This window comes from Ursus americanus, chromosome 30 (genome assembly GCF_024610735.1).
Source record: "Ursus americanus isolate L20-20 chromosome 30, mUrsAme1.1.p, whole genome shotgun sequence".
Classification (NCBI taxonomy): domain Eukaryota; kingdom Metazoa; phylum Chordata; class Mammalia; order Carnivora; family Ursidae; genus Ursus; species Ursus americanus.
This window is the reverse complement of record NC_142156.1, coordinates 15,295,866-15,309,352: the sequence shown is the minus strand read 5'-3', so window position 1 is coordinate 15,309,352 and position 13,487 is coordinate 15,295,866. Positions and strand designations below refer to the sequence as shown.

General features: G+C 54.0%; 1 protein-coding gene across 6 annotated transcripts in view; it reads left to right on the top strand.

Annotated features, from left to right (window-relative positions):
- The window catches only part of TPCN1 (two pore segment channel 1), a 58,761-nt gene that overhangs the window by 10,359 nt on the left and 34,915 nt on the right, over window positions 1-13,487 (top strand). Inside the window, exon 1 of one of the 6 annotated variants that reach the window (XM_087857323.1) lies at window positions 9,245-9,371. The exons of the other annotated variants lie outside the window; for them this stretch is intronic. Within the exon in view, the coding sequence (XP_087713449.1) occupies window positions 9,260-9,371 (112 nt within the window). The 5' untranslated portion in view covers window positions 9,245-9,259. Of the gene's footprint in view, window positions 1-9,244; window positions 9,372-13,487 lie in introns of those variants that run through there. 6 annotated transcript variants of the gene reach the window in all.

Genomic DNA, 13,487 nt, shown 5'->3' with positions numbered 1-13,487 from the left:
CCTCTCTGTTCTTAGCTATTTGATCCAAGCTGGCTGGGACTTCTTCTTTTTTTTTTTTTTTTTTTGGCTTTTATTTTGAGATGTAGAATACTCAAGCAGGTGTTAGAAATAAAAAAAAAGTAGTAGTCTAATAGCTAGTGTCCGTCTCCTAATTCTCCTTATTTTAATAATCACTGTCGTCTTGTCAACTGAAAAACTAAGTAGAGATTTTCAGCTGGCAGCTGCGTAGTTTTTGAAAAACTTAGAACAACTGCTATGGAGGTCAGAAGGAATGTATCAGATGTAGTTATGGCTTGTGAAGAAAGGATTGATAGTCTGGTTGGCTGTGAGGCAGACGAGTATGTAACGTGTTCCTTTTGCGGCATGTATAACCGTGGAAGGGATTTGGAGGTTGGGAGAATAAGGAAGGCAGGGGAGGTGGGATATGGGGTAGGAGGAGTCGGTCTGCCTGATTTGGGGCTGGAGCAGCATTAGGAGAGGCTCTAGAGAGACTGTGTTTGAGCGTGCCGAGTCTTTAAGGAGATGCGCAGGGAGTGGAAGACCGTCCCAGAGGAAGGGAGCAAGGGGGCAGAGGCCTGGAGGTGTAGGAGTGGGTGGGTGTAGGGGGTGCTTGGGTTGGAGGGTGGGGAGGACAGACTGGCTCTCGATCTTGGAGGTTCTGTCCCCCTCCACCCTCAGGGACAGGTCAAGGAGCTGGGACCTCATCTTGGATGATGGAGAGGCCCAAAAGGGTGCTCTCAACTAGAGAGTGACATGGTCATGTTTCCAGGGAGTGTCTGAGAATTCATGCAGGACGCTCTGCGAGGAGTGGTTGGAGCTGGGTGTGGAGACCGGGTAATGTGGTGGCAGCCCAGGGACCTGGTGGGCCTGTTTTGTTCTGCCTGAACAGTGTTTTCAGAAGTGGCATCATCAAGCAGGCCTGATGCTTGGTCACGAGATGAGCATGGAGCACCTGTGGTCTCACACACCCCAGCTTCCCATGTTTGTTACCCCCTGGGGCCTGTAGGCATTGAGTTTGTTGCCTTTGGAGTAAATTCTGGTGGGGACGGCGCTGGCGGGGGACAGCGCTGGCGGGACGGCACCAGGGCAGGTGTGACACTGTGGCAGGAGTCAAGAGACCGAGTGACAGTGAAGGCTCAACTAAGGGAGTAGCAGACGGGCCTGTGGCCGGGTGGCATGTAGCAACAGGTGGGCATTGGGGATGCTGGGGACACAGGCAGGGGTGGTGGCATGGGCAGAGGGATGGGGGGTGTGCCCTTCCCTGTGCAGGCCAGAGGCCAGTGCTGCAGGGGCTCATGGGATGTGGGCCGTGGTTAAGAGTATGCGCTCGTGGGTCAGACTAGCTGAGTTTGAATCCTCTCTGCCATTTACTGCCAAGGGTTAAACAAGGTGGCATGCCTCAGACCTTCCGTACAGGGCCGCATTTGCACCAGATGGAGCCCTTGGTGGATGTGAGCCATCATTAGGGACAGAGCAGGCAGACCTATTTTCTGGAGAGCCTAGAATGCCAAGTTCAAACTTGGTTGAGTAGGGCTTGGGAGTTTCCGTGTCTGTTCGGGCCAGAAAGTGACGTGATGACAAAGCATCTCCCCTCTGACCTCTTGCCAGCACTGGCTGCCTTCCCCAGCCGCCATTATGCTCTTCCTTAGAAGCCCTGAGGTGGGCGAGCCCTGAACAGGAATGACTTTTCTCCCTGGAGATTGGTGGAGAGGAAACTCCTAGGGTGTTCTCTAGCGGCGGGATCCAGGTTTGGTGTTTTTCTCACTTTCCCAACCAGGCTCTGGCCTTCCCCAGGGCTGGGTCACGCGCACAGCCTTGGAACTCAGCACTGCGCCTGCCTCGTGCTAGGCGCTCAGGAAACATCTGGACGATGCAGAACTGGGGAGTACTCACACACGCTCACCTGGCCCGGGGCGTAGGTGAGTACCTCCTAGACACATCAGGGGCTGCATCTGACAAGGGGGAGGGAGTCAGGGAAAGAAGAGCGAGGTTGAGATGAGTCTATTCCGCTGTGCCCTGGCCCACCATGCCTTTCCTAGGTCCCCTGCGCCAAGCCCTTAGGATCAGAAAGGACCTTCTCTCCTGATTTAAAAAAGCATGGCGTCCGACTGTATCCGGCAGATAAGTTTCTGCTTTGTTCCAGTGCACTGGCACAACCCCCGGAACAATCCATTGTAATCGAGGGTCGATCAGGAAGTTCTTAGTCGGCTCAGCCGGGAAGCTAGATCTAACTTTGTCTGTCCTCCTAAACGATAAAGCCTTCGTGTGTCGCATTTCCCCTCCGTGGGGAAAAAGAGGATTGGGTTCTGTCCTCGTAACCACCCTTCATGTACTGAGGAAGTGAATACAACTGGGGTATTTGGATTGCAAATTTATAAAATACGTATATCTCTATATATATCTGTGTTTTAGCTATAAAAGCAAGCACAGAGCATGATATTGCAGCCGTAGTGTCTTTTTATTTTTATTTTGGAAGGCATGATTTAGGGGCTTTGTATTTCCACAAAGCTTCAATTACGTTTGGGGACTCTCCTCGGTGAAGCGGGTGGCTTCAGCCAGCTTATGGACCAACACTCACAGACATCTCCCATGAGCGCCCTGTGAGTTCCACCCCTGCTCCCAGGCCCGACACTGAATCCAATAGCTGCAAATCAGTGTCCTTTATGTTGCCTTAAAGTCTGTCTTCCCCGAGCCAGTCTCCTTACTCTCTTGTTGGAGGCAGCAAGCACTGTGACACTGGATTGCAGAAGGAAAACACGTGTGCGACAACGTTTCTAGCTGGTTTACCCTAGCAGGCCGTGTGCAGTAATGGTGTGCATCCCCATTTTGCAGATGTGTGGTTTGAGGCGTAGAGAGCGAAGCAGAGGGGGACCCATTCATTCTGTCACTGATGGTGGGCGCTGGGGCAGGCAGGTGTGTGGCGAGCCCTAATTCCAGACCCGTGCCACCTCTGCTCTCAGGCCTTGCACGGCGGGAGCGCTTCTCTGCCCAGGCTCGAGCGGCCTTGAAAGTTTCACTAACCTCAGAGCGTAGACAAGGAGACCGTAAACTTCCACCCGCTCCTATGGTGAAGGTTAGGCCAAGTTCTCGGATCAAGTGTAAGATGAAGCCCTTGGAAACCAAGTGCTCTGACCCACCTTCCCTGCCTGGCTCCGAGCCCCTGGCAGGGGTCCCAGCACTTTCCAGGCCATGAGAAATTTCTTCTCAGTTACACTCTGGGCTGAGCGGCCTCCCTTCTTTTACTCCACCCCAGAACTCAGGACCGATAATCAGAAGTCTGAAAACATGGCACCGTTCATATAATCTCATTTGCATTCTCATTTAAACCACTTTTCAGTACCAATGTCCCTGGGGGTTGCTGTCTCTTGCTTCTGATCTGTCCCCCCTCCAACTTTCTCCAGCTGAAGGCCTTTGTCCTGTTCTTCCACCCAGCCTTCCCCAAGCCTCCCTAACCAGTTAGGGTAGTGGCTGCCGGTCCACACCCTCCCATTCTCTACACTGTCTGTACCTCCTTCTCTGCTTTCCAGGTGCAGAGGCCTGTTCCCTCCCCAGCACCTGCGTGTGATAGATTTGATTAATGTCTTACAGACTGAATCGAGGTTCGTGTTGTGCCATGATGGATTCCTAAAGGTTGTAAGAAAATGGAATTTTGGTGAAGTAGATAATTTAAAATATGGGCAAGAGGGCTGAGTTCGGCAAAGCATCTTCATAGTCTGATTAATACCCCTGAGTTCATCCTGGGTCGAGTTGAGTATTATAAACCAAGTTCCTTTCAATCAGGGTTTAACCTGTTTGTGGATGTCTTTCGAGTGTCCCTGTGATGCCCGTTGGAGGCGGCTGGACAGGGGAGGAAGCCGTAGTGCCCCCCACAGTGTAACGTCTGGGTAGCTGCTGTTGTTTTGGGTGTTGATGTGGGGCACAGATGTACCTCTTTCTAGTAGTATAAGTTTTGCAAAGGCAGAGACCGTGTCTTTTCTACTCATAGCCTGAGCACTTTATAAATAGATGTGAAATAACATATCTGGGAGTGACTCACCAGGTTCACAGAACATCCAAGGCCCCAAGTGACTCTGTGGGTCACAGTGTAGCCAGCTCCTGGAGCCATCTGGGGTGACAAGGAGACTCATACACATGTGACGGGTCAGAAATAGTCCAGGCAGGGCCTGGTCTCTGTTGCCTCTGGGAAGAGCTGACTTTTTGGATGGTTCTAGCACTTTGTGCTTCTCCGGGAGCCCATACATGTCCCATAATTGCCGTGGCAGCCTGGGGTGCTCAGCTCCCACCTTCCCACCCCTCACCCCACCACCCTGCCATTGGTAGGCTGCCTTTTTTCTCTTGCTATAATCTCTCTTTTTGTTGGATTGGGTATTTATTTTTAAAAAATATTTATTTTATTTTATTTTATTCCTTTAGCTCTTGCTGAAAATCAGCTTGGGCAGAGTGATGGTGCGCAGTGCTGGCTAATGGCTTGGAGCCCCTCCAAGCTGCCGGATGTGTTGGCTCTCACTTGTGGGTGGTCGTCGACAAGCGTGATGCCTCCTCTCTATGACTCCCGAGGGTGCCCTCTTCTTGCGGGCTCGGCTGTTCACACTTGGCTGGCTGGCCTCGTCGTCTGCAATTGCAGTTTTTACGGCGCACCCCAAGGCCGGTCTGGTCGCCTCGACAGGGCCCAGATTTGTTCAGTACCAGAGCCCGCTCAGCCTGCAGGCCCATTGGCCCGTGTGCTGGTGCTGCAGGCTAGTTTGTGCTGTTTTCGTGTGTGGCGTGCCCAGCGTGTCTAGAGACTCTCAAGTCTGGAGACAGGGTTTGCTTGGGGAGTTGTCAGGCCGTTAGAAACGTGTGTGTGTTGGGTGGGCGATGTTGTCTGCCGGCACTCTGCAACATTCTACTGTTTCTCCAGGGACTCTCGGTCTACAGCAAAGGATGGGGTTGAAATTTTGGCGTCACCAGCTGGTAGCTGTGCAGGCTCGGGTGAGGAGCTGAGCCTCGGTTTCTTCATCTGTGAAATGGGGATAAGAATACCTCCATTCAGGGTTGACACAAAGATTAAGCTGGAAATTCCATATAACATCGCCTAGGACCAACTCAGGAAGTGGAAACAATAAGTAATAATAAAGTATCAGGGTTTCATTTTCAACAAAGTGGCGATGTTGCCCCTTCCTGAGCCCTGAGTAGGCAATTTAAGGACTCTGGATGGAGGGCGTGAACGTGCTCTTCCTCTTGTTAAATTCCCTGACCTCCTCTTAAGGAATGTTGGCTGGTTTGGGCATTTTCTTAAATGGAAAATGGAGGAATAATGTGTTCACTCACTTGACCACCATCCCGGGCGCACTACAGGGATTGTGTAATTCAAGCAGCTCTGTCTCTCGCCCACTCATCAGGTTGGCTTCTTGGTTTCCATTGTATTTTTCTTTATCCGTGATGCCTCTTTTGGGCTGCCTGCCCCACTTGACAGGAAGGGAAACTGAGGAAAAGGGAAGAGGAGGCCGAGGGCAGTGCCTGACCGCCGACTGCACAGGCTCTCGGACCCCACTTGGCTCCTGTGGGTGCAGCAGGAGCTAGACAAGCGCAGGTCTCTTGTCAAGTGGCATGCCTCAGCCCTCCAGCTCTCTGCAGGATGTCGGCTTCCGACCACTGTCACTTCCCCAAGAGGCCCAGGCCTCTGGCTACCTCACTCCTCATTGCTGCTCTTCCAAGCATAACTGCCAGCAGCCACAGAAGGTCCAGATGCTGGGGCATGGCCAGTGTTTGTGAAAGCTGGGTCCAGCCAGCCCGGCAGGTGCTCCCAAGCAGGGGCTGGTGCAGACCTCCGAGCTGTGCTGACGCATCAGCTGACGCAACAGGGGCATCGTGGAGGGTGAGTCTCATAGCCAGACTCGTCCTCTGAATGCCGCTTGTCTGCTGACCTCTTGTAGGGGCTCCAGAAGTGCCGCATGTGGTGAAAGATGCCTCTTCTCCCCGCACACTCTTCCATAGCTCCCTTCCTCGGCCCCGTGTGGTTCACAATTAGCATTTCTGATGCTTCCAAGTGAACGCGGGACAGATGTTCGCACAGGTGCTGCACTCCTCATTGGGTAAACAGAGTGGGGCTTGCAGCCTCTGTGTGTGTGTGTGTGTGTGTGTGTGTGTGAGAGAGAGAGAGAGAGAGAGAGAGAGAGAGAGAAGCAATGAAGGGGGGGCTTTTGTGGGTACGCAGACCTAACAAATGTCTTTTAAAGGCACCCGAAGCACTTTGCACATGGTAGGTGCTCAGCAAACAGTGATGGGTGATCGGTACCAGTGAAAGCCCTTTGTTTCCATAAACCCAGTGACACAGGAGCAGGAAGCAGCATTCCAATTCGAGTCTTGGAATTGACGGATGAAGGAAGGAGAAATCCCATCCTTCCCGCAGGCGTCCGGCAACCGCTTGCTCCCTCTCCGCCCTAGCAGAAGTGGGGGGTGATGCTGGGGCTCGCAGTAGTGGCCAGCGCAAGGTGGTAAGGAGGCTTAGGCAGTGGAGGTGAGCTTTGGGGGCTCCCAGTGAGGCACCTGCCCTACACAGGTGCGCTCACGGTGTTGCCCTGGGAGAGCGAACTTGCAGTTTTGCCTCGAGGCATTTGTAGGTGTGGTTGCTAGGGTCACCAAGACCGGCCACCTCCTCACATGTTTCCGATCGGCACACCTGGTCAGGTTACTTCCCTTTGGAACCCACTGGCTCCAGCCCGTCTCCCTCAGCGGGTCCTGCTCCTCCTGCCTGGTCTCTGCCTGGGTCAGCTTCAGGATCACCTAACCCTCTCAAATTTCCCAAACATGCCCTGCTTTTTGCTTCTTTGAGCTTTATGCATGACCGTCCCTGTTTCTGGAATGTTCCCCTCACCCCATCCCATCCCCCTTGTGAACTGTCTTCGTCCTTCATCCTTCAGCATTGGCCCAGACATCACGCCTAAATCCCCCCGCCTCTGCCCATGAGCCCCCATGGAGGGCAGTTCTCGTACTCTTTTCTAGGTTGTTGTAACTAAGAAGTGACTTTAGTGCACCAGAATCACATTCCTTCTCTTGCCTCCTGATGGTGAGCCCCATGAGGACAAAGTACACGGTTTGACTTTTTCAAATCTGACACCTGGCACAATGGCTACTATACAGTAGGTGCTAAATAAATGTCTTTAAATTAAACCATATTTATATCAGGAAGGCCAGCCTTTTAAAATTCCACCCTCCCTTGTTCTCCACCAGATGACTGCATGATTTATGAAGCCTGGAGAGTGGCTGTCAAGGTTATGTTTGCAACGTCAGGGTGCGAGTGCCCTGAGTAGCCAGCTAGGGGTGGGCACCTGGGGCAGTAATCACTACCCTTAATTACTAAGAGGCACTCATGTCCCCAGTCCCTCCCAGGAACCTCTGTTTACAGCTACTGCTCTCAACCTTCTAGCCATTTCCCTGCCAGTTCAAGGCCCTTCTGTGGCTGACCTCCTGTATCCAGAGACTCTCTCTGGATTTGGCCACGTCGGTCTTTGTGAGCTGGCCAGAAGCGAAGTTGAGGGTGGCACAGGGCATTATCCTGGCTACTTCCAAACCAAGGCTCCTCCTTCTAGAACAGTGCTTGACCCATAGTACTGGCCTAGTTGAGCCTTTTGTTTTTCCTTTCCTCCTCTTGGCCTGAGCCTTTGGCAGGACTGGTTTTGGGCATGAGGCCAGTGATTCAGCTACGTTGGCTCAGTGCCAGTCCTCGCCTTTCTGGAGGTCAGTATATCTGCCCGGGGCTCTGTCTGTGTTTGCAGTCTTTCCTAGGGTGCACTGATAACGTGGGTCTACCTCCCACACCATCTCGCAACCAGTCATCTGAAAGAGAAGGCCTGAGCAGGAGGAAATGTGCACTCTGCTTTCTTGCGGCAGGGTGTCTCTTGCCCGATTTTTATCTGGGGGCCTTTGAAGAGCCAGCCAGCAGCAGAAGCAGTGCCCGGAAAACTCATCAGTGTCACTCTGGTTTATTTTCCTCTGCTCTTTGAGTTTTTTCCCATGGAGTGGGGCTCTCAGCGACAACTGGTGAACGGTTGGGTGATGGCTCATTGTCATTCGGGTGGGCACTGGTTTCCGGAGGGCTCCGGGTGCTTTGTCTGTGCTGCCCGGAGCACAGCTGGCCCCAGTCCCAGTTAATGGGTGGAGAAACTGAGGCTCTAGGGATTCCGACAGGCGAACCGGGGGAGGGGAGGGGCCCAGTAGGGAGCAAGGTTTGAAGAGAATGTGCAGGGCCTGTGTGTGTGTTTGAGAATGGGCGAGGTTGTGCACATATAAGAGGAGCAGAAGGAAAAGGAGCAGAGATGGAATGAGATCTCGGCATACACCTGCCCAGCAGCCGTCACAGTCTGGTGTTCCTCGCCATCCCGGAGCTCATAGGCCTTTTATCCACAGCAGCCTCTGGTCCTAGGCCTCAGAGGAAGGTCTCGGTGGCTTCCCCAGCCCACGCAGACCCTGCCCTTGCTGGGCGGGGGTTGGATCACAGAAGCCCTCTGCCCGTTCTTTCCCTCTTTCCCCGGTGCAGCTTTATGGCGGCATATGGAAACTGTTTCTATTTACCCAGCCCCGCCAGGATGCTGCTGCATGCTGTGCTCCAGCGAACGGAAACCTTGGATTCCCCGCAGGGTCATTTCAGAGGCTGCATGCAAAGCAGCCAGCTGTTTTGCAGGGAGCGTCTGGGCCCTGTTACATCAGCACGGAGGAAGCGTTACCATCTGTGCAAACAGGTCATCCTGGTTTGGCGGCCTGTCCTCTGAATGGGGAACTTTCCTACTTGGAGTCAGTTTTTTGTTACTGTTGTTTCGTATTCTAATGCCTGCCTGGGCTTTTTCTTTCAGCCAGTGATTTTATGTTCATCTCCCGGGGCTGGTTGCCAGGATTCAGGGAGGGTAGTTAAGGAGTGGGTGTTGCATGAATCTTTAGTGGCTGAGGTCTTCGTCTGAAGAGGCAAGAGGCCCAGCCTCGTTTTCACAGGAGCATTCTCTGCCCAGGGCAGCAGAGGTGCAGAACAAAATGTTTCTCTTCGGGAACTTTCCCCGGAGGCACAGAATGGGATCTTACTGGTTGCCAAGAATGTTCCTGGTCAGCTTCCTCCGGCCCTTTTAAAACCTCTTTTAAAACCTCCTGCGAGCAAGAGCCACTGGAGAAGCTGGCTTGCTGGGAGGGCCTGGAAGCCTGCTCCTCCCACCCTCCTGCACCTGCTGTGTCTTTTTCCCTTCGTCCCTCCCACTCCCAGTCAGTCCGGCCGCCTCCCAGGAACCTGGACATGCGGAGGCCAGGGCCGCCAGCCATTGTCTTTCTGGAGGAGGTGGTGGAGGGTCAGGTCCCCGACAGCCCCGTGGTGAGGTCATCCCGTCTCCACCAGCTGGGCCCTTGCGGTATGCCTTGACCTTGCCTTTCCAGCTCACCTGGAAGAGCCCACCCTACTCCGGGTGAGGACGGTGCCAAAGTCTGAGGTCACATGTGTTAATCCTCATGAGGTCGGTTGGGCCCGACCTGGGGTGCTGTGGTGAGAGCCCCCCTGACTGCTTGTTATCCAGGACTCTCCTGTGCAAGGAGCACCCATGGGAGCACCAGCCATTCACCTGGAGGCCTGGGGGCCAGTATTTCTCCCAGGAAGTGCAGATTCAACCAGGGTGGGCAGGCGTAGGCGGGCAGGGCAGGTGGCTGCTTGCAGCCCCCAGGGTCTGAGGCTCCCCAGGCAGACGATCCGGAGGAGACCCAGTGGGCAGGATGTGTGAGCCGTAACCAGGATGTGGGGACATGTTATCCCCTGGCACTTCATGCCCAGTAGTGACCAGTCAGGGGAACTAGGAGTCCCTGTGCCGCCTCTCACATCCTGCTTTGAGGGAGTCTTTCCTAAGGAAGCCCACAGGGATCTGTTCCCCAACAGGCAGGGCCTTGTGCCCCCAGGCTCCCCACCATCTGAACCACAGGCCCACCGTCTGTGCTTGGGCTCAGCTGCCCCCTCGACCCTCTGGCCCCTGACCTGCCCCCCGCACCCCTGCCTTCCCTCCTGTATGGGCTGTAATTGTCCTGCCCCTCTTGGGAGCTGCTGAGCCTTTGAACATGCCTTATACTGCAGCAATGAAGCACTTGGGATTTGGAGCATTTCCATCACCTCCGTGGCTACTTTTCCAGCCTAGGAAGTGGGAAGCAGTGTTCGGGGGCAGGGAATTAGGACCCACGTGGTGCCCCAGCCCCCCCATTTGCGGTGCACTGAAAGTGCTTCTGGGCTTGGCTGCAGGGCTGCCCCCTCTGCGTGAGGCCTGCCTATAAAAGGAACAGGGCAAGCCAGGGGCTCCCTGCCTTCCATTTGCGCCCTTTGTATAATCCCTAAATGTGCCGCCCAGCTGCTGGAGCCAGGTGTGAGGGAGCTCTGTGAAATCTCCCATGGCTTTCCTGAAAAGCCTTGCAGCCTGTCCACCGCACCCCCCCCCCCACGGCCTTTCAGCTCTCCCCGCATATAAGAGCCATAAACAAGCTGTGGGGCTTTGCCTTTGGGGACCTAGTGAGCAAGCCAAGTTCTGTGTTCTGAGCAAGCATCAGGTTGAATGGTTAGAACAAAGTCCGCCCTGGAGGGGAGACTCCTCCATTCTTTCTTCTTGGCTCTGCCAGTCATATTTTTCCTTTTCTTTTTAAGGTTTTGCCCTGAATTACTCTTACACGAAATAGTGCCTCTCCAGCAAATCCTTAAAAGAATGATCTTTAGAAAAACGCTGAGATCAAGTCACTGCCCCTCAACGCCCTCTGGCATTCGCACTGTAGTCCTGAGGGAGCCTTCCTGCCAAGCTCTGTGCATACTTCCTGGGCCCTGCCCCCCGGTCACCGGCCAGGGAGTGTGATTCTGGAATCTTTGGGGAGGAGCTTCATTTCGCTTCAATGCAGATGTTTGTGTCCATCCTGTCCAGCACTGTTCTGGGCCCTGGGGACTCCACAACAAGACAAAAGTCCCTGGCCTCACAGAGCTGACATTCCAGGCAGGGAAACAGGCACTGAACAGGCCAAGAAGTAAATAAATGCCTTTCCAGGTGGTGATACAACCCCAGGGGGAAGCGCAGAGCCGCATAAGGAGGACAAGGAGGACAGGGCGTGCCAGTGACTTCCAAAAATGTGAGAAACCCGGGGAGGGCAGAGGGAACAGGAAGTGCAGAGGCCCCTAGGCAGAACCTTCCAGGCCTGTCGCAGGACAATAAGGAGGCCAGAGCGTGGGTGGGGCAAGATGTCTCAGTCTCATAGGCCATTTTAAATCCGGGAAGGACCGTTCTCGAGAGCTGGAGGCTGCAGTCTATTTGGAGCAGAGGAGTGAAATCATCTGGCTTAGGTTTTTAAAGGATTATTGTTACACTGAACTACAAAGTTTACTTAAAACACACACACACATACAACAAAGGACTTCTCTGACTGGCCTAGAGACTAGATAGAGGCAGGGCAGGGGGCAGGGAGCCCAGCTGGCAGAAGGGGTTGTGCTTCCCTGGGGGAGAGGTGGCTTGGGCCATGCACAGGGCTGGAGCGGATAAGCTGTGGGATCTCACGGGCCGGGTGCAACCGGTATCTGGGCGTCAGTCAGCGTAATGAATGAAGGGCATATGAGGGGCTAAGCCTCCTGACTTCCAAGGAACCTTCCTGCTCTGGGTTTCCTATGGGTGTAGCTGCTTGCTCAGAGCTTTAGGTCAAGGAAAATGTTTTCCCACCACCCCACCAAGACCTTCTGCCTGTCTGTCATTCACTCGCCGCCCTCACTAGGCGTCCCAAGTGCTCCAGCCACTGGGAATGGCAGTCTGTGTGAGGCCCGGTCGCTTCTCTTTGATGGCTCTCACAGCTAGTGAGGGGTGAGTGGTCAGTGGCTCTGGAGGGCGAGCCAGGAGGCGGGAGTGCTAGACTGGGCTCTCCTGCCCACTCCCCAGCCCCCAGTCTCCCACCTCTGAAAGGTGGGCATTGAGTTAAGTGGTCTTTACCATCCATTCCAGATCTGACAGTCATTGTTTCTAAGATGAGCAGCAGAAAGTACCCCCAAATCTATGCAGTGCTCTCAAACTAACAAACACAAGGAGAAAGAATCACCAGGAAAAGGAAATGCAGCAGCCCGGCCAATGACTATGGCAGTGTCCAAATGCGGACTCTGATTCCCAGCCCATAATACACCATTCACGCCCCCGCTCCCCACCTGCCCGAGCACATGGGGTGACCCTCCACTGCATTTAGCATGGTGCTTCCGAACACAGACCTGGTTCGCTTTCTAAACATGTGAGACCCGGGGCAAGTTCACACATCGCTCTGGGCAGCCGTTGCCTCATCCGTAAAATGGGGACAATCATGGTCCATTGGGAGGATGAAGTTCTTATGTATATGGAGTGCGTAGGAGGGTGCCCAGCACAGGGGACCGGCGCTGTAGGTGCAAGAGTCTGTTATTTGGGCAGAAGCTGAGTTGCTGAGCTCAAGGCTATGTAGATCTGTGGGGCTGCGGTTACTCAGGGGAGCTGGAAGGATGAGTGTGCTAAGAGACGCCCTTACCCTATCTGTGCAGCCAGGCGGTATTGGAAGCCTGTCGATAACTGGCAGGGTCTAGGTGGCTGCCCCCCCCCCCCATGGGAAGCTCCTGAATTTGAGTTGTTTTTAAGGCCATCTGCCCTTACCTGCCTGTCCCCTCGGAGTCTCTATGTACCGGGAAATATACAGATGCTGGGAATTGCAAGGGCAGCTGGTCCAACTCCCCGCTCGCTGGGTGAACCTCCTTTCTGTTGAAATATCCCCATGGATGGCTGTGGAACCTCTTCTTGAGGCCCCGTGGTGATGGGACCCTTGCTGCAGGGCCGGGGCTCTCCAGGTACCTCCGGTTCCCCCCAGGGCACCTGGGCACCTCCCTCCGCCCCTGGGGATGCCCACCAAATACATGAGTGCACAAACAATTCAATAGTTGGTTTAAAATAATTTTATGAAGAATTATTTCCAACTTATAGATCATGTTTAGAATAAAATAACAACCATGTACCCAGTATATATAATAGGGCCTAGCATTTACTAACTTACTTTAGCAAAGCAAATATGACAGCTAAAGCCCCCTCTCCCCAGGGCATCGTTGGTCAGCTCTGCTTGGTGGCAAGGCCCTCCCTGTGACATCCCCTCTGGGGTCCTCGTTCTGCCCTTTGCAGCCCTGTTACACGTCTGCTCTTGCACACCAGCCAGCCCTGTGTGATCCGTGGCTGTGGAGCACGTGTTTTATCTCTGCAGTGCTCCCTGTCACGTGGGGGCCCCCGCGTCCTCAGTGCTCCATAGTAACCAGCTGCCCTCTGGAGCCCAGCCTGTAAGCGCCAGGCTGACGAGCCACCCGTCTGTTAGAGCTTGGGAAGGAACGCGATTCTAAAGACCCTTGCTTGCCCGGATGCGTATCAGCTCCTTGCAGGGCAAAGAGGTCTGAATTTTTCCTGATGGCAAGCCATTATGAGATTTTAAGCAGCAGAGCACGGTCTGATTGCTGCTTTGCTGACCTCATC